Source organism: Eschrichtius robustus, chromosome 12 (assembly GCF_028021215.1).
Source record: "Eschrichtius robustus isolate mEscRob2 chromosome 12, mEscRob2.pri, whole genome shotgun sequence".
NCBI classification, from domain to species: domain Eukaryota; kingdom Metazoa; phylum Chordata; class Mammalia; order Artiodactyla; family Eschrichtiidae; genus Eschrichtius; species Eschrichtius robustus.
The window spans coordinates 76,301,212-76,325,226 of NC_090835.1; the positions used below are offsets into that span (position 1 = coordinate 76,301,212).

General features: G+C 42.6%; 1 protein-coding gene and 1 pseudogene across 3 annotated transcripts in view; one reads left to right on the forward strand and one right to left on the reverse strand.

Moving 5' to 3' along the window:
* Positions 1–15,700, reverse strand: part of ZNF318 (zinc finger protein 318) — a 27,807-nt gene extending 12,107 nt beyond the window's left edge. For 2 of the 3 annotated variants that reach the window (XR_011075788.1, XM_068559383.1), the window contains exons 1-5: positions 14,283–14,810; positions 11,676–11,827; positions 5,996–6,635; positions 3,538–4,983; positions 1,787–1,886 (exon numbers count right to left, since the gene is read on the reverse strand). Coding sequence is in view for 2 of the 3 variants with exons in the window: in XM_068559383.1 (XP_068415484.1) it covers positions 1,787–1,886; positions 3,538–4,983; positions 5,996–6,635; positions 11,676–11,827; positions 14,283–14,744 (2,800 nt within the window). In the remaining variant the exon portion in view is untranslated. Of the gene's footprint in view, positions 1–1,786; positions 1,887–3,537; positions 4,984–5,995; positions 6,636–11,675; positions 11,828–14,282; positions 14,811–15,647 lie in introns of those variants that run through there. The other variant, XM_068559384.1, reaches the window with a different exon arrangement.
* A 5,718-nt stretch (positions 15,701–21,418) lies between these two features.
* LOC137774067 (RWD domain-containing protein 1-like) lies at positions 21,419–22,218 on the forward strand (annotated as a pseudogene).
* The last annotated feature ends 1,797 nt before the right edge of the window (positions 22,219–24,015 follow it).

Below are 24,015 nucleotides of genomic sequence, written 5' to 3' on the forward strand. Positions count from 1 at the left end.
CATAAGTACTAATTCTCAAGACTTTATGGTCACAAAATCTTTCTCCATAAAACATTCTAAAAGCAGGTGAGACTTGCCTTCCACATGGGCTGGTTTAGTTGAAGCTCCTATGGAGGTAAAGGTTGAGTGATTACATTATTTCTCATGTAGGGGTTATTAGCTAAGGATCTATGGATAGGTTTCAGGGAGGCACTGCATGAATCCCTAAAAGGGTATATACAAGTTTGTGTGCATGTGTAACTATGAATCCCGTGGCTGTCCTCTTCAGAGAACTAAAGAATTATTTAGAGGGCAAAAAACATTCAGTCACATATTTGACTTAATCTGATTTAAGGACCCTTCACCGACACCTCCATTGAGTTTTAGGTTTTGCCTCAAGCTCACCTAATGTTATCTCCTATTCCAAATTGCAGGTCCTCATGAATTAATCCTCACAGGATTAACAACTAAGTTTCTCATCCCTAAACAGCCCGAATCCAAACAGAAGAAATTATATCTTCTCCCACTCTCTACTCTTCCATGCTATCACCAAGCTGTAATATAGAAGCCTTGCTATGTTCTTAGTGTGTATGTGAATTCCTAAAAGCATAGATGAAGAGGTGGAATCAATAGAGGCATCATGGAGCATCTTTTTGTGCGAAAAAGGAAGTACTCAAAAAATGATGGACACAGGAGTCAACTTAAAGGGGGTCTTACTGACCAAATCTGGGGCAATTTGAGCATGAAGATAAATAATAATAGTAAAATATTATAACCTATTAAGAATCCATGAGTTCATACTGTTATAAATGGACAGATAAATGCGGGAGGAGGTGTGGGTGGAAAGCTCCTCCTCATAGTAGAAAGCCAACTAATTAACGAAGATGGAATGATGAAATTACAAAATTACTATTTAACAACCATCATAATAATAACTGATTTGGGCAAGGATCATCAATGAATGCTAAAACTAGTGGGCGAAAATTTGAGGAGTAACTGAATATTTACATAGTCTCAAAGTATCTTCCCTGTAAGATACTTATTAACTGAAAAGGGTAAAATAGTAACCTTACAGTGGAGAAACTTGGCAGACGCCACCTTAACCAAATGATCAAAGTTGACAACACCAGTATGGGATAAATCAACACCTGATATGAACTTAGCATCACTTCTGTGATGTTCCTGCCAAAAATGCATAACCTGAATTTAATCATAAGAACACATCAGACAAAGCAAAATTAAAGGACATTCTACAAAATATGTGACCTCTTCTGGAGATTCGGGAACTACTACAGATTAAAGGAGACTAAAAGAACATGACAACTGAATGCCATGTGTAATCTTCCATTTTCTTTTGCTTCAGGACATCATTGGGACAACTGATGAAATATGAGTAAGATCAGTAGACTAGTATATTACTGCTATATTTTCTAATTTTGATAAGCATACTATGGTTATGCAAGGGAATTCTTTGTTGTTAGAAGACACACACTTAAGTGTTTAGGAGTAAAGGAATACATATCTACAACTTACTCTTAAACAGTTCAGGAAAAATTATATACACATATGCACAAACACAACTGAGAGAGAAAAATGGATAAGGCAAATACAGTAAAATGCTAATAATCGTGGAACCTGAGAATTCTTTACACTATTAATGCAACTTTTCTATAAGTCTAATTATATCAAAATTTTTTTGAAAGTGAAGCTTCAGTGTCAATGAACCTGTCTGAGAATCCCCAAAGCTCTCCATTTGGGTCTCCTACTAAAGTTACAAAAGGCAGTCATGCAAAGAAGTGTCTGATACCTTGTTGTTTATGAAGCCGCTCCAACTCAGTCCTGAGATAGTACATCTTCTTCTGGCGAGCTTCCCGGTCACTCTTCAGCTTTTCCCTCTCTTCAATAACCTGCAAAGTACAAAATGGTAAGAGATCCTTTAGCCTCCAACATCCCTTTTCTATTGTTCTTTTCCATAAACCTTCACACTAGATAATATCTGAATGCAAGAATCCAAATGTCTGCACACAGAGGCTCTGACTTTATAGTGAAGGTGATATTTCATTCCAATCCAAGTGCCAGAATCGAATTATCCTTTCCAGAACTGTACTGACCGGAAAGTACTTTTTTCGTACAGGAAGCACTACACTATTAGATAGTAGTTCTGAGCCCAAAAGGAGCCATCAAGAAGGGAACTAAAAAAAAAAAGAAGGGAACTAATACGTGTTACGGATGAAGCACTGTGTTAGTTGCATTACATATATCACCTTATTTAGTCATGATATTATCTGTTTCACAGTAAGAAAATAGAGGTTGCAAAAGACTAAGTAACATACCAAAAGATCATACAGTAAGATGATTTAAAATCCAGATATGCATGCCCTAAAGTCCCTGATCTTTCAACTGTATTACTATCACCTAATGGAAAAACAAATATGGAGCTCATGTGAAAAATCTGTGTATTGTCAGCCCTGACTTAAGTACTAGGTTTTTAAAGGTAAAGTAAAGGAAAAGCACTAGTCTCCAGCCAGTGTCTCTGCAGTCTTAGGTTTTGTTGTATGGAACCTATCTTCCTCTTTCCCAAAAGACTTTAAAAAAAAAACCAAAAGACTGAAGTTCAGGGCACCCAAGTACAATGGAAAATTAACAGGTGCTTTTTGTCTTCTCAAGGATTAGCTAAATTTCTGTTCAACTGGAAAAAAAATGAGATTAGGCCTACAATTTTGCCTTTTCTACTTTTCTCCTCAGGTCTTAATTATTTTATTAGCAAACCAAATTTACACATATTACAATTTTATCATCCTTAGGTCACCTTAACAAAATGAGTTTTTAGTTATTAAGGACCTGTAAAATTAACAGTACATATTAATTTTTCTATTCAAAATTCTTCTATTCTGTATTCCTCATCCCTACATAATTTTTACCTACTGCTCTAAAGCATCTAGAATTATTATATCTTTACCCCAGCCACTGCTCCCTTTCTATAGCCTGGGAACCCGATGAACAGTATAAAAACTACTTTTTTAAAAAAAAGTATAAAAACTACTTTTGACACTATAAAAACTACTTTAAAAAAAATATTATTCCTGGACTCTAAGTTAAACCAGAATAAGCAAAGCTTATTTCTTGGTTTAATTACCAAGCAACAACTAGTTATTAGTTTTTAAACCCCATAATCACTACAGGAAAAAGATCCAAAACTCACTGGGATGAAACATAGATTTCCTGATTTCTCTTTCACCCAGCCCAATTTTGGTTCCTCTCTCCCTGATAAGGTCATATTAAAGACTTCAAGGTTCCCAGCTCCTACCCATAGGGTCCTAAGGCTGATAATTCAGATAGAGAAATAAACTTAAAAAAGGAAAAAGAAGTCTAGCAATCACAGTGGGACCTATGGCCAGACTTTAGTCCAAATGAGAAAACATAAAAGAAAAAATTATGGTAAGACAGCAGTCTCTAAAGACTGCCTTGGGCCTTGCAAATTTTCAGCTCCCTCTAAAAGACAAAAATTTATGTTAAAAGAGAAGATTCAGGCACAGGATGCCCAAAGCTAATATTCACCTTCTGTTTCTGGGAAGCACGGTTCTTCTCATCAGAGATCTTCTCCGGATTATATCTTATGAGTGATGGGATGGACACATGGACAGGCACTTGGGAAGGAGGAATTGAGCCCAGCACTGACTCCTCCTGCTTGGGCTCATCAGGAGTCACAGTGGGGATCACACGGAGATTGGGACGGCTACGGGTAGCTTGTTTGGTAACTGGCATTATCCTGTGTGGTTCAGGTAGAGGGTGGTTTGAAGGTTGGGAGGCAGGGTACATGGGCCACCTTGAGGCTGCATATGCCATATAGTGCCTATAGGCATCAAAGGAAGCAGGGGGAATGGCAGGTCCCTGGTAGTTTGGAGGTATCCGAGCTGCAGCAAACTGAGAGGCCCTTGGCATATGAAACTGAGATAAAGAAGCAGGGTGTGGAAGTCTAATTGGGGCAGATGGGGCTGATGGCACCATGCACCTGACTGCAACAGATGACTGAAACCCACTGCCAACCACCTCAGGTCCTGCAATATGACCCACTGGATGGTCAGACTTTAGGAACGGGGGGCTGTTTTTTGTGAGCAGGTAAGGATCCACAGGGGAGACTGGGTGTGGATGGGATACCTCTGGGGAGTGGGTATTGCTATGGTGTGCCTCTCCACTCTCCAGTCTGTGAGGATCTGCAGAGCGCCGATCAGCTGAGAAACGGCGGTCAACTGAGGAACAGCGGTCTGCTGAAAAGTGCCGGTCAACAGAGGAACGGCGGTCAGCAGAGGAACGTGATGGCTTCTTGCCATGAAGTCGTTCCTGGGTGCGTGCAGCCAGTTTACTAATCTCTGCTACTCCAATATCCAGCCCTATGGTCTTGAGCAAGTCATGAATCTTCGCATATTCTGGACTGGTCTCTTCTATTGATTCTAGCTTTACAGCTGGAGCTGAAGAGGGTAGGGAGCTTCCCTTCTGCCTCATAACTTCACTTTCAGAGCCCCCAAGGGGCTTTGGTGGAGACTCTGCCTTTAAATCCTCTTCTTCATCCCCATAGAGAAATTTCTCCTCATCCTCAATGTCAGGGAAGATACGTCGCCTCTTTTCCTGTGTACTGGTAGAATCTGCTAACATGCTCAGAATGCAGGAGAAACCACTGCCATCCTGGCTAGCTCTCTCATGAGGAAGCAAGAAGTCTGTGTGTCGCTCTGGTCCCTCAGCCTTCATATCCAATTTTTCGTTGTGGCACAGAAAACTTCCAAATTTCTCTCTGAGGGGACTGCTGTCTTTGGGTATCCCAGGGAGGGGGCCCCATTGGTAGAGGTTGCCCTGAGATTCCTTCAGGGTAGTCTCTACCATAGTTCCCTTGTTGTTTTCAACCTCTGAGGCAAAAGCAGCAATAGCACCACTTAGTGGAAGAGATGAGTGTCCAGAGTAAAGGGAGTGATCCTGGCTGGAGCTGGTACTGCTGGAAAAACTCTCAAGCTGCAAAGACAAACATAACTGAATTAGCCTCTATGTAGAATCTCAGAAAACTAGTAACTGAGATAAATACTTAAATACTTTGTTCTTCTTGAATTAACAGGGAAAAGATAAATGTGGATGAAAGGGAGGTCCTTAGCCTGGTTCAAGATTTGGGTTCCCGTTTCTCCAGATGGTTCTGCTGTAGCAGGGGGAAACAGAAAAGAAGGCAGATTGAGTCTTCATTTTTGCCCATTTGTTGTAGTCTTTATCAAGGAATTTGAATTCAAAAGGACTTTAGAGATGCCCTAGCTTACTTGCTTTCTTTTTTACGGATCCCCGAAAGAAAAAAAACATAAAAGCAGAGAGCTACTTTGGTTGAAGTAGGGTCAGGAAACTCTGTTAACCCTAACTGATTGCCTTCCCTTACTTCCCTAAGTGCCCTCAGGCACTTCTTCAGAAACATTTAGCTCCTAAAAGGACAGGTAAAAACAAGTGCTCATGCCTGACCATCTTTTCATAAGTGAGAAAAAAATATCAAGGTCCAGAATGGTTAGGTGACTTATCTAAAAATCACACAGCAAGTTGGTGGTAGAGACGGGTCCAGAATCAGAATCATCTGATTTCTGGTCTACTGTCCTACCACTCATACATTTTTTCTTCTCTTTAAAGAGAGATGAGGAAAATTCAGATCAGCTCCTCCCTTTGCTCTTCAAGCTTCATTTCCAAGAAACCCATATTCAAAGATCCTAAAGGACTATCCAATTTAGAGGCGAAAAAAAAAAAACTTGAATAGATACTCTCCAAAATGTCTGTTTAGAAAGCCTAATACATGACAACAGAAGCCCTCTATTGTTGCATTATGAAGCCTACAGTTTCCTTTGGAGAGTCCTGGAAGGTACGGCTCATAGGCATAACAATGTTGGTCCAACACATATTCCAAAGATACCTTAGGGACACAGCCCCCAGGAAAGTAACTAGGCTTTAAAATATTACAGGGACTAGCAAGAGACCCTAGAAGAAATGCAGCATAGACCTGCATGGAAGGCTCCATTTCCACCTCAATCCGCTTTTTCAGAATTGACTTCTTGGGCATCACAGATACTTCCTCTGGCCGATGTAAAGAATATCCTGGCTCCGATGCTGTTAGGACGCCTGACAATCCAGGGATGGGACAGCCAGTGCCACCACCATCAACTCCCACCAGTTCCTGACTCAAGCTCCTACTTCGTTCCTCCTCTTCCTCTCGTTTTCGCCTGGCAAGGTCCAGCTCTCGAAACTCAGGGTCTAAAAACCTAGGACTCGGGCTCCGCCTACGCTGTCGATAGTTGCGGGCCCCCGATGTAAAACTTGGGTGATCACCTCCCATACTGTGTATCTTCTCTGTGTCATCATAACGGGGCCGTTTGGCCTCCCGGCTCCTTTCCTCAGGTCGTATAGAGTAGGAGCCTTTGAGTTTGTCTCTATTCCGTTCTGTTCCCCGCAACAGCTCATCATGACAACTGACATGGGGACTATAATCAGATCGATGCAGGAAAGTTTCTCTTGCTCGGTAGTCCTCGTCAAGTTGTCCCAAGAAGGGACTGAGAGGTGCCTCCTCCCGGGAAATATATCGTTCAAGACCTCGAGAGCACTGGGAACTTCGAGTGAAGACAGAATCATCAGTCAGGTCATCCCTGAGAAAAGAGACAAGCATCACTGAATATAATGGACTCTGAAAGAGCAAGACCAGACAAGGCTAAGAGACTGACATCTGGCAAGGGGGCTGTAGAATGCTTAGAACAAAAGACAATAATCATGAAGTCCAAGAACAAATCTATGTATATACATGGAATACTTCTTCTCCCTTTCCCCAGGGCACAAGCAGCTGTAGCCTCTAACCAAAGGAAGATACTACTAATGTACCTAGACAGAATTCTTAGGCTAATCTCTTTGATTAGACTTTGGGGATGCATAGTATCATGCTAGGGTCTGGGAGATGCAAAAACACCACTACCAGACTACAATAAGACATGGGTTACCCAACTTCACACTAGCTAAATTCTAGCTCTTTGCTACTAAAACTGTGGTCTGAATCAGCAACATCAGTATTACCCAGGAACTTTTTAGAAATGCAGGTTCTCAGGTTCCACTCAGGCCTACTGAATCAGAATCTGCATTTTAACAAGCCCTCCAGGTGATCTGTATGCACCTTAAAATTTGAGAAACACCAGTTCAGATCAATGATTTTCAAGCTGTGTTCCACAGAGATTCTGAAGAGTGCTCAGGAGCTGCCTAAAGGAAGGAGGTAAGAGCCTGCATGGCTCTGGGCCTTCCACCTCACTGAAATCATACTGGTCCCAATTTTATCTGTTTATATAATAAAATTCTATATAATATTTCCTTTGGAAAAAAAGAGTTTCACTGTGGGGAAAAAAATTTTTTTTTTTTTTTTTTTGGAAAAAAATTTTTTTAACCATTGATCTATCCAATTGGCATGATTTTCTCATAAGTTTTAGAAGGTTCTCTAATGCTTTGTTTTGCTGGCTCATATATTAAAAACCATAAAACTCCCTCACAGCCTGTTTTGTTACCCTCTTTCCTGCCTTGCCTGGATATCCACAAGCACTCTGCTAATCTTCGGCCCAGAAAAAGAGTATGTGATGGTTTATCTCACTATATATTTTTATTTTATAGAAATAAAAAGGTCTTAGATTCCTATGGCATGAAGGTAAAAATACAGGATGGGACATCTGTCCTTTTAGCGCAGATCTCTATACCACACACAATATCCTCATCTTTTGGGGCACTATGGTCAGAGTTTCTATTGCCCCCTAAAAGTTTCTGACTTAAATCACAGATAGAAATAAAGATCCCCTAGCACTTTAAGCATACCACTTTGAAAAACTTACATGTCACTCACATTTCAGAGTGAATTACTGTCCAGAGGATGGTAATTATTGCTGTCTTCTACATGCTAGTAGCTACTTCTGTTTTTTTGTGAGTTTTGAGAAATGACTTTTGTTTTTTTTTTTATGGTTGTTTTCCTATTTCTGGGACTAAGCAGAACATCAAAGAGTTGCTTTTTCTCATTCGCCAGCCCAGCCTTTGTTCAGTTTTAGACCTGGGTAACAGCTATAAATAACTTTATGAAAGACTATAAAGGATAAACTTTATCACCTCCTCTATAAGCATGCCACCTATGGGAATTGAGGTTCCTGTTATTCACCTCCTCCCTAAGAATTTGGGGAATTTTGAGGTCCCAATGTACTATGAAATAATAGGAAATGAGAATAATAATAGGATAATAGGATAATAATATGAATGAGAATGACCAAGGATGATCTCCGAAATCAAACATAACTAGAGTAAAACATTTTACTCTGTAGGTTTGTCAGCCACGAAGACATCTATTTCTAGGGAGGAACATCCATGAATTGAGTCACTCCACTGCCAAAACACCATCTACCATACATAGTCTCTGAACACATTAGTGTAGAGGAAAATCACAGGCTCCACGGGTAGTGGCAAGTTCATCCATGCTCCCACATTCTGCTCCTCACCAGAACTATTACATGTCTCCACCAAGCAGCATACTAGCCCAAGATCTAATCCAACATTAAATATCAAGAAGCTAGAAATAATGAAATGGTTCTCAGAAAGACTCACTCTAAACTTGCAATCTCCAGCAAAAGGAGGCAAAAAACAATGAAAGAAGGAATAGAAAGTTAAAAGAATGCGCTATCATGTAAATACAGGCAGAAATCAGGTTGATTAGAAGCTCACGTCCTCCTTCTCCAGTTCTCCCAAAGGATAAGAGAGAGAACTGGCTGCAATAAAAGTGAGTCCTAAAAAGGGCCCCGATCCCCTGCAGCTCAGAATAGTCCACGGACAAACTCTCTCTGAAAGCTTTGGTTAAGTCCAACTCTTTTCTAAAATAAAATCTACTTAAAAAATTGATTGTTCAATGTAGGTGATGGGTACATGGAGGCTCAGTGTACTATTCTACTTTTTCTGTGTTTACAAATTCCATTAAACAAATTAAAAAAACATATAATATACATCCACATAAGTTTGTACACCAATGTTCACAGCAGCATTATTCATAATAGCTAAAAAGCAGAAACAACTAAAATGTTATCCATCCATCACTGATGAATAAACAAAACTCATACAATGAAATTATTATCAGCAATAAAAAAGGAATGATGCGCTGTTATATGAAAAAACGTGAATGAATCTTGAAAACATTATGTTAAGTGAAAGAAGCCAGTCACCAAAGGACCACACCTTGTATGATTCTATTTCTATGAAATGGCCAGAACAGGTAAATCTATAGAGGCAGAAAGTGGATTAGTAATAGGCTTGGGGCAGGCGGTGAGACTAATAGCTAAGGATAAGGTAATAAAAATAAAATTGATCATAGTGGTAGATGTACAACTCTATGAATATACTAAAAGTCACTGAACTGTACACTCTAAATGAGTGAATTGTATGGTACGTGAATTATGGCTAAATAAAGCTGTTTAAAATGTATATAAGGAAAAAAAAAGGTCCTCCAGAACCCAAACTTCCCATTATTTTCCTCTGCTGAATCCCCAAAATGCCTGAAGAAAGCTGTTTGCTTCTGTCTGTTCCCTAAGGCAAATCAGAGGGAAAAAATTCTACTCCCTCAACCTACATCAGGGCAAGGAGGAGTTAGGAGAATTCCATGAATGGAACGTATAATGTGTGTAGTACTTTGATAAACAAGGGAAATCAACCTCACATCCACAAGTTTTTAGAAGCTAAGAGTCTTCATACAACATGTTCACGTTCCCTTTTCAGAGTAAGTTACAATCCTACACACAGAGCTGCCATGGTGAGGAGACTGACAACCCTTGATTTGGCTATAACCCAAACCAGGTATTAAAATTTAACCAATTCAATATGGGAAGAGAAAGAATACAGGGTCTCAGGAAAAAATAAACACACACCTACATACAAAGGATGGAAATGGCTCATTTCATTAACTGAACACTGGACTCACAGTCAGGAAGACATCTTGAGAATGCCAACATTCCTATGGCCTGGTTTTAGCCGACAGTAATTATCCACACAAACTATATTGAGCAAGAGTGCTGGGGGCAAAAAGTCTAAAGAATGGCCTGGGACCTCCTTTTAGAACCTTAATCTCACTTTCTCTAAAATAAATTTGTCTCTCTGAAACAAGATTCGTGAAAGAAGATTACTACCTCAAACATCCTAAGAGGAAATTTTTAATTTTTATAACTTAAACAGACAACTGGCTAGCTGAAGCACACATGCATAACAAAGTTTATGGAAAAGGGAGGTGACACCCCAGAACTAACAAGAGGAAATGCTAAAGTTACCTCAAAACCTCAGCAAGGAAGGAAGAGAATCACACCACGCACCACCTACTCGGACTGCCTACTCAATCATCTCCCAAAATAGAAGCAGCCAGAAATGCAAGGGCTGTTGCCTCAATTAATAGTCACACACCTTGAAACTCAGAAGTTTCAGTATTATATGACTGTCCCGCCTTGCTTCACTACATTGAATAGCCACTGAAGCTTTGAAGTAAATATTACCAAAGGGCAGCAGTGGTCCTCAGATTTCCTGCCCAGCTGTCCCCAACCTGCCTGCCTATACTCTGTGCACTACTGCATGGACAATCTCAGTTTGAAAGAACATTATATTGATTTATTGCTACTGCTAAACATTTGTGAAAACTCCTAGTGTACTGGGCAGAGACCATTAATAGACATGGTTCTCAGCTCTCAGAAAGAGTGCCTTCCCTGCACTCCCATCCTTACTCTTTTACTTTTATGAGGTGAAAAACACCTAATGTGATTATTTACTTCCCAGATATACCTAAGTTCCTAGTACCTGAGATCTATACTTAATACTATGGAGTATTAAATGCCCTTCCTCAGCCCTCAGTGGTTGTAAAGTAGTAACTGAAATTAAACATTTTAGGGACTTCCCTGGTGGTCCAGTGGTTAAGACTCTGCGCTTCCAATGCAAGGGGCACGGGTTCGATCCTTGGTCGGGGAAACTAAGATCCCACATGCCACACAACGCGGCCAAGAAAATATAAAAAAGAAAACACACATTTTAAAAGATCTCTCACTTTCTATTAACGCATATATGTTTCATATATATATATATATATATATATGACATGAATTTAGCTAAACCTTTTCTTTTTAATTAATTAATTTATTTATTTATTTTTGGCTGTGCTGGGTCTTCGTTGCTGCTCGCGGGTTTTCTCCGGTTGCGTCGAGGGGGGGCTACTCTTTGTTGCGGTGCGCAGGCTTCTCATCATGGTGGCTTCTCTTGTTGCGGAGCACGGGCTCTAGGCGCGCAGACTTCAGCAGTTGGAGCACGTGGGCTCAGTAGTTGTGGCTCGCGGGCTCTAGAGCACAGGCTCAGTCATTGTGGCACACAGGCTTAGTTGCTCTGCAGCATGTGGGATCTTCCCAGACCAGGGCTCGAACCCGTGTCCCCTGCATTGGTAGGCGGATTCTTAACACTGCACCACCAGGGAAGTCCTACATAATTCTTTCAGCGTCTACCCCACTGAGAAAGCCTTTTCCAATGTTATACTTTGTACTGGATGTAGGGTATAACTTCAGTGCTGTCACCACCCTTTCAAATACACCATTCAGAAAACAGCAACATTTCTACCTTCAAGCACTACTATGGTGTGCCCTGTCTCCGATGAAGCCTACCTGTCCACATCCTCCAGATTATCCACTGGTGACCCCAGTCGATCACTAAGCCGCCGCCGTTCTGGTATGCCAACACAGAAGTGGTCATTGCCAACAGTGATCCTTAAGCTCTGTTCCAAAGAAGAGTCAGAACGCAGACCAGGAGAGCGTCTCTACAAAAGTAAAAAATAACACAATAGTCAATAAGGTCAAGATATCTCTACACTCAAAAATGTTCTCCTCCCTAGTCAAAAGGTTGTGGTCCTACAAGGTGTGAAATGGCTATGGTAAGATTCTACTCCAAAAATAAAGGACTTTAAAAAAAATTATCATTTTTCTTAGATGAAAGTCCATGCTTCCAACCCTCCTAATCAGTGACCTCTTATTCTTTAATTTCCTGGTACCAGGCATGGGGCTAGAGGAGTGAATTAAGCCTGCTCCCAGAACCTATACATTTCCAGTAAAGGAGGCAAGCCAAAAACAAGTTTAAAAAAAAAATAAAGTACTTCTGATAGCACTATAAAGTGCTATAAAGTCATTAAAACACAGTAACATGAAAGAGATTGGGGAAAAGGAGCTATTTCAGATAAGCTGGTTAGAGAAGGCTTTCTGAGGTGATACTATTTAATTTGAAGCCTGAATGATGAGATGTCAGCCTTGCAAAGAACAGATGGAAGATGTTTCAGGCAAAAAGAACATGCTCTGTAATGCGCTTAGCATGTTTTGGGCAACAGAAAGGTGGCCAGTGTGATTGCAGCAAAGTGATAGGAGAAGATAGTCAGAAGCCACAGTTAGGGAACTTGGATTTTATTCATAGTATAACAAGCCACAGAAGGGTTTCAAGCAGGGGAGTGATATGATCTAACTACACTACTTCCTCCAGATGCTCACATTGTTCACATCCCTCATCTTCTTCAGGTCTTTATTAAAAAGTCACCTTCCCAGAAGGCCTTCTCTGGCTACCCTATCAAAAATTATAACTCCCTTCTGTTTTCTTTTTCTCTTAGCACTTAATCATATTTAACATGCCAAGACTTTTTACTTCTCTATCTTATTTATTATCTGAATCCCACTGTTACAATATAAGTTCTATGAGGGCAGGGGTTTTTGACTGGTTTGTTCAGTATTGTATCCCCAGTGCCCAGAACAGCATGGTAAATGTTCAATAAATACTTCTCAAATGTATAAAATGAAGGTCTTTAAAAATCATTTTGATTGCTGGGTACAGAAAAAACTGGATGGTAACAAGAGTGTAAAGGAGCCTAATGTAATAACCTGGGCAAGAGGTAATAGGGTTTAGACTAGAGTGATGGCAGCAGCAGGGCAGTTTGGAGGATGTATTTTGGAGGTAGAGCTGACAGGTTAGATAGATGAAGTTATTCTTACGGATTGGGAGAAGGGAGATGATCACTGTTTCTGGCTGAGCAATGCGTGATGTCATTTACTGAGACGGAAAAGACTGGAGCAAATAGGTTTTGCGTTGGAGAAGAAAGGGGAGGTTATGCAAACTAGTAGTTTTCTGTCTTCCTTACTTTCTCTGTAGTGACTAACATTCAGACTATACATGCTCAGCTATGAAAATCTTAACACAGTGACAAGTCAACTCATCTATGACCAGAGTACCCAGATACTGTTAGAGGGCCACTCAGTAAGACAGAAACTTTGTCACGGGGTGGTTTTTTTGTTATTTTTTAAAGATTGGTGAACTGATAATAAAAACAAATTCCAAAACACCAGATTCTGCCAGGAGGCTCTACTAGCGAGGTGGTTATGGTGAGAAGTCAATATTACGTCTAAACTAAACTTAACCTCATGCTCTGTCCCTTTAGCAGGGAAACATAACAGTTAAAATCAGGGTGTTGGGAACCAGGCAGAGATGAACTGAATCACACTCCACCACTTCTTAGCTGCGTGGCCTTGATCAAGTTACTTAAACCTCTTTTGAGTTCCTCAGTTGTTAGATAAGGAGGAACCCTCACCTCAAACGGTCGTTACTGTTCAAAGAGAACGTGTAAAGTGAAGGGCTAAGCATCATTCCTGCCACATAACTAGGTAAGTGGTAGCAGCTATTACAATGACTGTGGGTACCCACACTTCGATTTCGGAGACGCAGCTCTAACTTAGAGACCTAACAGTTTACACTCTCGGTGTCTACCCTGGAACTGTGTAAGCCACCCTAACTCGCCACAAAGACATTTCAGCCATTCCAAGATCCAGGGCGCAGCTCAGGTCTAGGGGGATACAAAACCACAGAATTCTGAGGACACCAACTATTGAAAAAGTACCAGGCACACGGCTTGGAGGAGATTCCCCTTGCCCCGGCAAACTTTTCCACACCTCACCCAGAGTGAGAGAATCAACCTATTGCCAGGAAATGCAGCACTGCCTCCCGACCCAGCGCCCGGGCGCGTCCCGAGTCCGTTATTGTGCAAATGAAGCTCCAGGGGCTGACCGGGAACCTCCTGGTTTGGGCGTCGCTGAGGCGGCCGGGGGGAATGGATGGCCTTCGATGTGGGGTCCCCGGCCTGGAGGCCTCGGGTCGCCCGGGCTGAGGGCGTTTCTGGAAGCGGGAACCCCGGGCGAGAGGACTGCAGTAGGAAGGGAGTCCGGGTCGAGGGGTGGGATTACCCGGCTGCCGCTGTCGCCTGGATGCTCTCCGCGGCCGTCCCGGGCGAAGTCGGCGCGAGACTCCCCCCGGCTGCTCCCTCGGAAACCGGCCGAGCCCGGCGGGAAGAGTCGTCGGCCCCGCGGCGGCGGCGGAGACGGGGAGCCGCGACGGGCCCGCGGCGGGGACGGGGAGAGGCGACGACCCCGCGGCGGGGACGGCGAGGCCCGGCGGCCGCGGGGCGGAGACGGGGAGCCGCGGCGACCCCGCGGAGGGGACGGCGAGGCCCGGCGGCCGCGGTGCCCTGAGGGCGAGCGGGGTCGGCGAGCCGGCGTCCGCGACGAGGAGGAGCCGGAGGACGGCGGCGAGGTGCGGCGAGACGGGCCTGAGGAGGAGCCGGAGCTGCGGCCGGTGCGCGGGCCGCCCCCGCCGCTCTCTTTAGGCCGGTGCGAAGAGACGGAGGAGCGAGCGCCGCTGCGGTACATGGCTCCGGCAGCCGCGGCCACGGCGGCAGCTCCGACCGGGGGCGCCCTGGACGCGGGCCCCCAGCGCGCCGCCGCAGCTGCAGCCCAGGCCGCCACGGCCGCCGCGCACCGCCCCCGCACCCGGAGCAGCCCCCTCCCCTCCGCCCCGCGCCGCCCCGCGCCGCCCCTGGGGCCCGGCCGAGCGCGCCTCCGCGGCCGCGGCTGGCGGTTGGAGGGCGCGAGCACGCGCCCGACACACCCCCCCCCGCCCTCCGGGGCTCCCCGCTCCTCCACTCAGGGAGCGGCCACAGGAGCCAGAAGTGGGGAGGAGCACGGAGGGCGGCGCGGGGCTGGGCGAGGGAAGGCGCGGGAAAGCGCGCGACCTGCTCTCCTCACGCTCCGCCTCCAAGCCGGCAAGATGGCGGCCGCCGAGCCGCCCACTTCCCCTCCCCCCGGAGACCACGTGACCCCGAGAGCTCCGCGCTAGTTGGGCCTGGCGGAAGGGAAGGGATTAGCGGGAGTGGAACTGGGTCTTCCGGGGATGCTCGAGGCCTTGGGACGCTGCGGGCCTCGAGGGGGCGGAAGCATCTTTGCTTTTTCCCTACCCCCAACCGTATTAATTTACGTGGGGACAATAAATGGTTATAAATGATGGGAATATAAATAACCCACAAAGCGTTAGGTTATGTTGGAAGTTACGCACCTCGGCAAGAGCGACCAAAGAAGTCCCGGATCCCATAGAAGCCGTACGACGGCTCAACAGTTAGTTTACTTTCCAGTTTGCCTGTTTTCTTGGAGGTTGAAATTGAGGATGGGGTAGTGCGGAATGGGGGCGGATTCGGGAGCGAGAATCAAACTCAAAGCAGGCATCCGAGTAGAATTGTCGCTGTCTAACCCAGAATACTTACGGGGAAGGTCACTCACCGCTAGGGGTCCACATCGTGACAGATAGGAGGCCTGGATAGTTTTTGCGAGCGACTTGGAACCCCCAGTCTGTGACTAGAATTTTCCTGGACGCCTGGCTGTAGTCGTAGTCCCCAGTCTCAGGGTCCTGCATGCTAAGTACAAAAGTCAAAAAAAGACAACACGTAAAAGAAGAAAAACAATGGTCAAAACCTGAAAAAAAAAAATGTTGACCCTGACTAGTGAAACTCTTCAATATAAAGTAATGGCTTGACAGTTTTCATATATCAACTAGAAACACAAAACCCGAAATTGGTATGAAAATCAGGTTTCGGATTGCAAAGCAAAGGCAGGACAAAGAAAAAATTAATTATAAAAAGTTTCCATTTTCTTTTTCTTTTTTTTTTTTTTTGGCCTCTCTTCTGAGCTTGCAGAATCTTAGTTCCCAGACCAGGGATTGAACCCCGTCCTGGCAGTGAAAGCACGGAGTCCTAACCACTGGACCTCCAGGGAATTCCCCAAGATTTCCATTTCCTAATTTACATTTTTTCATATTAAATTTAAAAAGTATCCAATGTCACATGTTTGTATAATGGCTTTTGCTTATGTCATAGCTCAGTAAAAATAAATTTTTCACAATTTGATTGGTCTCACACTCAGCTTTCTTCACTCAACATTACTTGCTTGCTCCCTACAGGCATTTGAATTACCCATTCCTGACTTTTGGATTTTGTCGCTTAAGGCTGTCGTGTCAAGTTTCTTAATATATTCTTCCATATATTTTGTTAACCCATATTCAGTTTACAAGGAGCTTTTTGTATGAATCCTCACATAATCCATTAAACTAAGATCTGAGATTTTTTTTTACAGATGGATAGCCAATTTTATTTGAAACAGAAATTGGGATTATATGTATACTGGGAAGTCATCGTGAGGAAATGAGTTATCAGCTAATGAATGAACACTGCTAAATGCCCATTATCCACATCTCAATCCAATTCCGTTGTTTTCTTTTGACTGTGTAACTTGACAGTAAAGAAAAAAATTTTTAATGTGATTAATTTGTGAAAAGAAAACTACCAGGATTGATGGTAAAAGTCAAAGAAAGTAAAGTAATCTGAGAAAGTGATAGCTCTTAACCAGAAAATATGTTATGTACAAGGTTTCCAAACAGTCTAAAAACGTATTTCATAATGTGTCCTGTGCAGCAGAGACCTGCAATCAGAGATTCGGATACACCAGCTCAGCAGCATAAAAGCCCTGTCAGAGAAGGGTGACAGCCTCTGTAAGTGAAGCTGCCATGTAAAATGTCATGGAAGTTGATTTTAGTCATCTCTGGGTTGGTGGGATTAGGAGATCTAGGAGACATTACCAGGGCTCACCGATATCTGGGGCTCCTCTCATGCTGGGCACCAGGACAATGCTTCCTTCCCCATTTCAGAAAGGGGAGTCTTATGACTATTTCTAACCACTACAAGCTGTGAATGGAAGCACCTTGTATCACTTCCAGGCAATCAGGAAAGAGGAGTTATAAGATGCTCTTTCTTTTGCTGTGGCAACAGAGGAAGCTACGTGTTCCAGATGGTGCAGCCTATCAGCCTGGGTCCTGAGTGACTGTGTAGAACAGAGTACCAATTAAAACTCTGCCAGAGGTGAATACCCTGTCTTTATTAACCTGTATATGAGTTTTGGTTACCCATGCTTTTGGTGGGATCTAAGTAAATATGAAGAAAATGTGAATAGGTATGTATAGATACTTGAAGTACATACATTCTAAATCAGGGTTAGTTATACTCTGTATCAACTTTTCCTCCTCAATCCTTCTCTAATATTCAATAACTATTTTTATCAAGGGAGCTGGACTCCATGGTATATAATTGGAAAACTGTCTTGCTTCCCCTTCACACCTGCCCTAAACATAACTCAACTCTAAACTTCATTCAAGCTAAAGGATCTCCCTTCCCCCATCTCTTGCCTGCTTCAGGTGTGACGCTTGCTGTGATAAAGGAAGGTGTGCCGAGCTTCTCCACATCCCTGCCTTTACTGCTCAGAGTTTACTCCTCCTCTCCTGCTGGCCAGCTGCTATTTATGAACCCCTCTCCCCCAGGGTTTGGTGAGGAGAAGAAGGGATTAGGGGAAAGGGGCACAGTTTTTTCCAATTGGTGCAGGATACTATTATCTTCGGAAGTTGGTTCCCTATGGACATGGAGGACTCACAAATGTTGGCTCTTTCTCTCTTGTGTGTGTCACCTTTGTGGGCTTTTTTATGACTCTCTTGCTGGGACCTAGGCAATGCCTCTCCTCTGGTTGACTGCCTATAACTCCTCTTCCCCCAACTTCTTGGCCTTCTGGAGGTTCATCCCACGTAAAACATATTCTCCTGAGGTCCCTTTCCTCTCTGGGTATCCCTCATGGGAAGGACCCTTTTTAAATGACTCCAAGTTGGTTTCCTTCTAGGTACACTTGGCCCACAGGACAACTCATGCGTCTTTGCCTTGCTGGCAAGGACAGTGCAGCTCGCTCTCCATGCCACCCACCTTACTCACCATCCCAGGGAAGCTGGTCAGCCAGCACCTTACATCTGGACTTCCTCAGGTGGGAGTTAGAACATTAGTCCCTATGGACTTCCAAACCCCAGGAGATATAAGCCAAACATTCTGAGAGGTGCTAGTGGAGGCCTCTATCTCACTTGGCTTTAGGCAAAGGGAAAAACCCCTCTCCCTCCCTAGAATGTCGAGAGAGGAAATATAGAGCTCACAGGTAACTACCCAACACAATTCTCATTCTCTTGTATTGACTCAGTGTGGATAATTAGTAATGCTGGCGGACTGGTTCACAATCTCTTCCCATCTCCCTTTGAGGTGGATGGGGGAAAAGGTTACCTGGCATCTATTGTTTGCTTTCTGCTTTTGAGGCCTTTGCTGAAACTCCACAGACAACAGGGAGAATCTAATTAAACATCCTGTCACAACTCTTGTCTGTCATCAATTCGAGAAACTCTTACTAGGCTGATGAAAATGGTGAAATGGCTTAAAGCTTTCACAGACAGACAGACACACACACACACGCACACACACACACACACACACACACACCCCATGTAGCAGACATAGAGCAATGACAGATAAAACTTGAAAAGGGTAAAGAGATCTAAGCTTTAAAACATGAACACCCCTGTGAATTTGCTGAAGCCACAGACCTGGGTCTTTGAAAGAAGTCTGGAAGCAAGGGTAGCAGTCAGAGATTTGGCTCCTGTAGATGGAGATATAAGTGCCTCCTAGGAGGTAGGGGACAAGGGCCAGGTTTTCAGCTTGAAGCCAAGGACACCCCTGCCCCTACATGCATTTGAACAAAACTATTGCCAACCTTCTGCTTGGGGCTATAGCCTTATGGAAAGCTGTGTGCCCAGAGGGTGGGACAAAAATGTTGACAGTCTTTAGATGAGAATTGAGCCTAGGCACTCCCTGCTCGGTGAGTGGAATGGCAATAGTGTGATACCCTATACACCAGTAATAACCAATTAGAAAATATGATATTATGTTAAACATGGTGGATTCAATCCATACATTTGTCACTATTAAGTCCCTAAACCCCACTAAAGTGACAATAAAGGGTTTTGTTTGTTTTTTAAGACATATATTCATATGTGCAATGTGGAAGTGTGAGAGAGATATTGCCCTGTGGGGTGGAATTTGATCAATGAGAGACATATGTTTAGAAACGTAAATTGCTTGCTAGCACAGAAATAATACTACTTGAGCTTCAAATTTCATAAGTTATAGTTCTGTCTTCTCTCTGTTTCTTTAGCCCTTTTTATTGTCTAAATGACCATTAAGTATGTGATAAGGTGCTAAACTGTCTTAGTTATCAGAGAAATGGAAAAATATATGCTACACATTTACTAGAATAATTAAAATTTAAATGATCGCTAGTACCAGGTGTAAGCAAGGGCATAGAGCCATGGGAACTGTCATACAGGGCTGGTGGGCATGTAAATTATTACAACCACTTTGGAAAACTGTTTGGCAATATTTTTTAAAGCTGAATATCTACACTATGATCCAGCATTTCCTAAATGTATGCTCATCACAAATATGCACATATGTGCATCAAAAAGATAGGTACAGAAAAAGTTCTGGAAATGGATAGTGGTGATAGTTGTACAACATTGAGAATGTACTTAATGCCACTGAACTGTACACTTAAAAATGGTTAAAAGGGTAAATATTATGTATGTTTTACCACGATAAAAAAGATATACGAAAATGTTCTCGCGGCATTATTTATAAAAGTAAAAATTTCAGCTGTAGGATGAATACATTATAGTAGATTCATACAGTGGAATACTTTATAATAATGAAAAAGAACAGACTATCGCTAGATGCAACAACTATATGAATACACAGTCCCTGCTCTCATAAAACTTAAGGTCAAGCTGAGAAGACATAAATAAATATAAAATTACAACTGTGATAAGTACAATGAAGAAAGGGCACAGGATGGCCTGAGAACATATAGTAAGGAGATCTGACATGGTCAGAGGGGTTGGGGGGCTTCCCTGAGAAGTGATGTTTGACTGAGATCTGAAGGTAAGTAGGAGGTAGAAGTGGAGAGTAAAGCCTTCTAGGCAGAGGGAACCCCCTATCCAGTGTTTGCCTACATTTACCTTTTTCATTGTCTTTGGCTCTGTCCACTCCAACCACCTACCCAGTCTCCACCCATCCTCGCTCCAGGGCTGAGAGGAATCATTTCTTGACACACTTGTAACCCGTTCTTGACATAAGGTTTGGGAAGCTCTGCCATATGCAAAGGTCCTGTGGCAGGAGAAATCATAGTGATTTCAAGGACCACACAGAAGGCCAGTGTGACTGGAGGGCAGAGAAAAAGAAGAAAAGTGAGAAAGGGAGCTGAAGATGTAGGTGGAGGTTGCCTATGTCCACTATATTTTTAACATTAATCTGTGTTCATGCCTGTGTACATACTATACTTGACTCAACTGCTTAATCCTGTTGTATATTTTTTAAGTCTGATATTAACGAGGGCAGCTGGCATAGATGACGGAATTGCTGGCGCATATCCAGACTAGCTCCAGTGTGCAATGACTTCAGCCTTGCACACATTACGCTGGGCCAGGAGGGGGGCAGTTAGCCATCCAGAAAGAATGATATGATGTTCACTCATTTAAGAGTTATTATCTAGAATTGTTGTTTCTTGTTTGTAGGATTATCAGATAAAATACTGTATTTTTATTTACTAAATCTGGCAACCCTATCTATTAGGATTTGGGGGTCTGGAAACCCACTCTTCCTTCTGTCCAGGAAGTTGTTAGAATTGATGTATACGCTATGCTTCCTGCTTGTGCTGACATCCTCCTGTATCCTTCAAATAACTAAACTCAGATGGATATACCCACATAGTGATTGCATCTGTTTTTTCATCAGTATAAGCCTACTATTGAATTGGCTGTATAAAGAAATCTGTCATTAACAAAATAAAAACTGATAGATCAAAGAAGAAATCATAGTGAAAATTAGAAAGCACAAGAACTGAATGACAGAGAATATACTATATATTGAAACTCATGGGATGACATTTGTCAAAATTCATCAAATGGTACATTTAAGATTTGTGTATTTCATTGTATATAAATTTTACCTTAAAAAATAACCATACGTTGCTCAGCAGGCCTGGCCTGGCTTTGGGCCCCAGGCCTCCCAGCTAGGGACTTTGCACCTGTGCCTGCCTGGCAGCCTGGGTGTCTGCACAATCCATGGGCAGCAGTAAGGGCCACAATGACAGATTATCAAGAGGAACAGAGCAACTGGAGGCTCTGGAGTCCATCTATCCTGACTCCTTCAGAGCTTGATTATACATTGATCCAACCCTCCTAACAACTGGTCTTCCAAAATAGAAATGAACTCTCCTGATACCACTTTCTCCTTCAGTAGTGTTTTAGCTAAATATTATCAGGAAACCCAACCAACTTCACCATTACTGTGACATCTGGGGCTGGAAAAAATGATGAAACTGTCCAGACTATCCTCAAGTTTACATATAGGGAAAAGCACCCAGATGAAGCTCCCCTCTAGGAAATACTCTCCCAGGAAAACCTAGAAGATAATGATGTCTCAGACATTTAAAAATTATTAGCATTACAAACAGAGAAAACCTTGGTATGGTGATGATCTTTACTTTAGTTACAGCTGTGCAAGAAAATTTAAGTGAAATGGTAGATCAAATAAAAACTGGAAGAGGAGAAAAGAAACAAAAGAACAGAAGCAGAAAAGGAATTATTTGATGACACTCCTGTTACCATTAAGAATTTCTTAAGTTGGAAGGCCAAGTTTGATGCAGAACTCTTGGAAGTTAAAAAGAAGTGAATTAAAAAGAACAAGCAGGAAAAACTAAATTAAGTGGGAAACAGCTGTTTGAAACAGATCATAATCTTGACACATGTAATATCCAGTTCTTGGAGGATGCTGGATACAGCGTGGAGGTAGATGAGTCGTTGGTCCAGGAAATGAATGATTTGGAGCTACAGGATGAGGTGGATGATTCAGACTACAATCCTGCTGACCACAGAGTGACTTGACCAACTAGTGAACTATCCTCATCTTAGAGAGCCTGCCACAGCATCTGTGTCTATGCTGAGAGTGTGTGTTGATTTTCTTTTCTCTATTCGTAAGAAAAAATAATTTTCAGGAGAACAATTTTCTGACAGCTTTCATCATTAAACTTAATAAACTGACCTTAAAATTTCAATCAATCGATCAATAAATAAAAATATTGAACTCCAGGGGCTTCCCTGATGGCGCAGTGGTTAAGAATCCGCCTGCCAATGCAGGGGACACCGGTTCGAGCCCTGGTCTGGGAAGATCCCACATGCCGCCAAGCAACTAATCCCACGAGCCACAACTACTGAGCCTGCACTCTAGAGCTCTTGAGCCACAACTACGGAAGCCCACGCACCTAGAGCCCGTGCTCCGCAGCAAGAGAAGCCACCTCAATGAGAAGCCCACACACCACAACAAATAGCAGCCCCCACTCGCCCCAATTAGAGAAAACCTGTGTGCAGCAACAAAGACCAAATGCAGCCAAAAATAAATAAATAAATTAAATTAAATTTTTTAAAAATATTGAACTCCAGGTAGTGATATGTGTGCTGAAGTGTTTAAGAGCAAATGTACTAATGTCTGTAACTTCCTTCGAAATGAATCAAAAATAAGATCCTTGAAATTGATAGAAGGGATGGATAAATGGAAAGTTCCGTGATAAGGCAAATATAGTAAAATCTTAACTGTAGAAATTAGGTGCTGGGCATTGGGCATCACTACAATTCTTTCAAATTTGTGAACATTTTCAGAATTAAATAAAAACCTCATCAGATTGTGAATCACTATATTGTACTTACATAATATTGTACATCAACTATACGTCAATAAAAAAATAAGTGTAGAAACAACCCCTCCCCCAAAAAAACCTTCATTGGATGCAGATAAAGTGATTCATAAAGAGAAATGTGTAGTCCTAAATGCTTATATTACAAAAGAAAAGTTAAAAATTATTCATCTAAATTTCCAGTTCAAAAACTTAAGAAGGGCTTCCCTGGTGGCGCAGCGGTTGAGAATCTGCCTGCTAATGCAGAGAACACGGGTTCGAGCCCTGGTCTGGGAAGATCCCACATGCTGCGGAGCAACTAGGCCCGTGAGCCACAACTACTGAGCCTGCGCTCCGCAACAAGAGGCCGTGACAGTGAGAGGCCCGCGCACCGCGATGAAGAGTGGCCCCCACTTGCCACAACTAGAGAAAGCCCTCGCACAGAAATGAAGACCCAACACAGCCAAAAATAAATTAAAAAAAAAAAAAAAAAACTTAAGAAAAAAACAAGCACAGTAACCTTGAATAAAGAGGAAGAGTGACAGTAATAAAAAATGAAAGCAGAAATTAATTGAATATGACAGAGATACGTGGAGATGGTAAAAAGACAAATAAAAATAAATATTTATTTTATTCTTTGAAATAAACTAATAAAATAGGCAAAACTCTGGCAGAATTCATTGATCAAGAGAAAAAAGAGAGAGAGCAAATAAACAATCTTAGAAAAGAGGGCTACAGATAAGTTATAGCCAGGCTACCACTAACCCTCACAGTACCTTTGTGTGAATTAGGAAAAGGTTTCCCCTTTAGGTGGCCACAGCCCTAATACCTAGGGATTGTTACTTGGAAAGCCGGGTACAGGCTGCTCCCACTCACTCCTTGTCCAGATAAGCTTGTGCTTAAACCACCTACACAACCATATTGGCAGTCCTGGATCAGCATAGTTTAAAAAGTTATGAGACAATATGTACAACCTTGTGCCAATTAATTTGATAATTTGCACAAATGATTG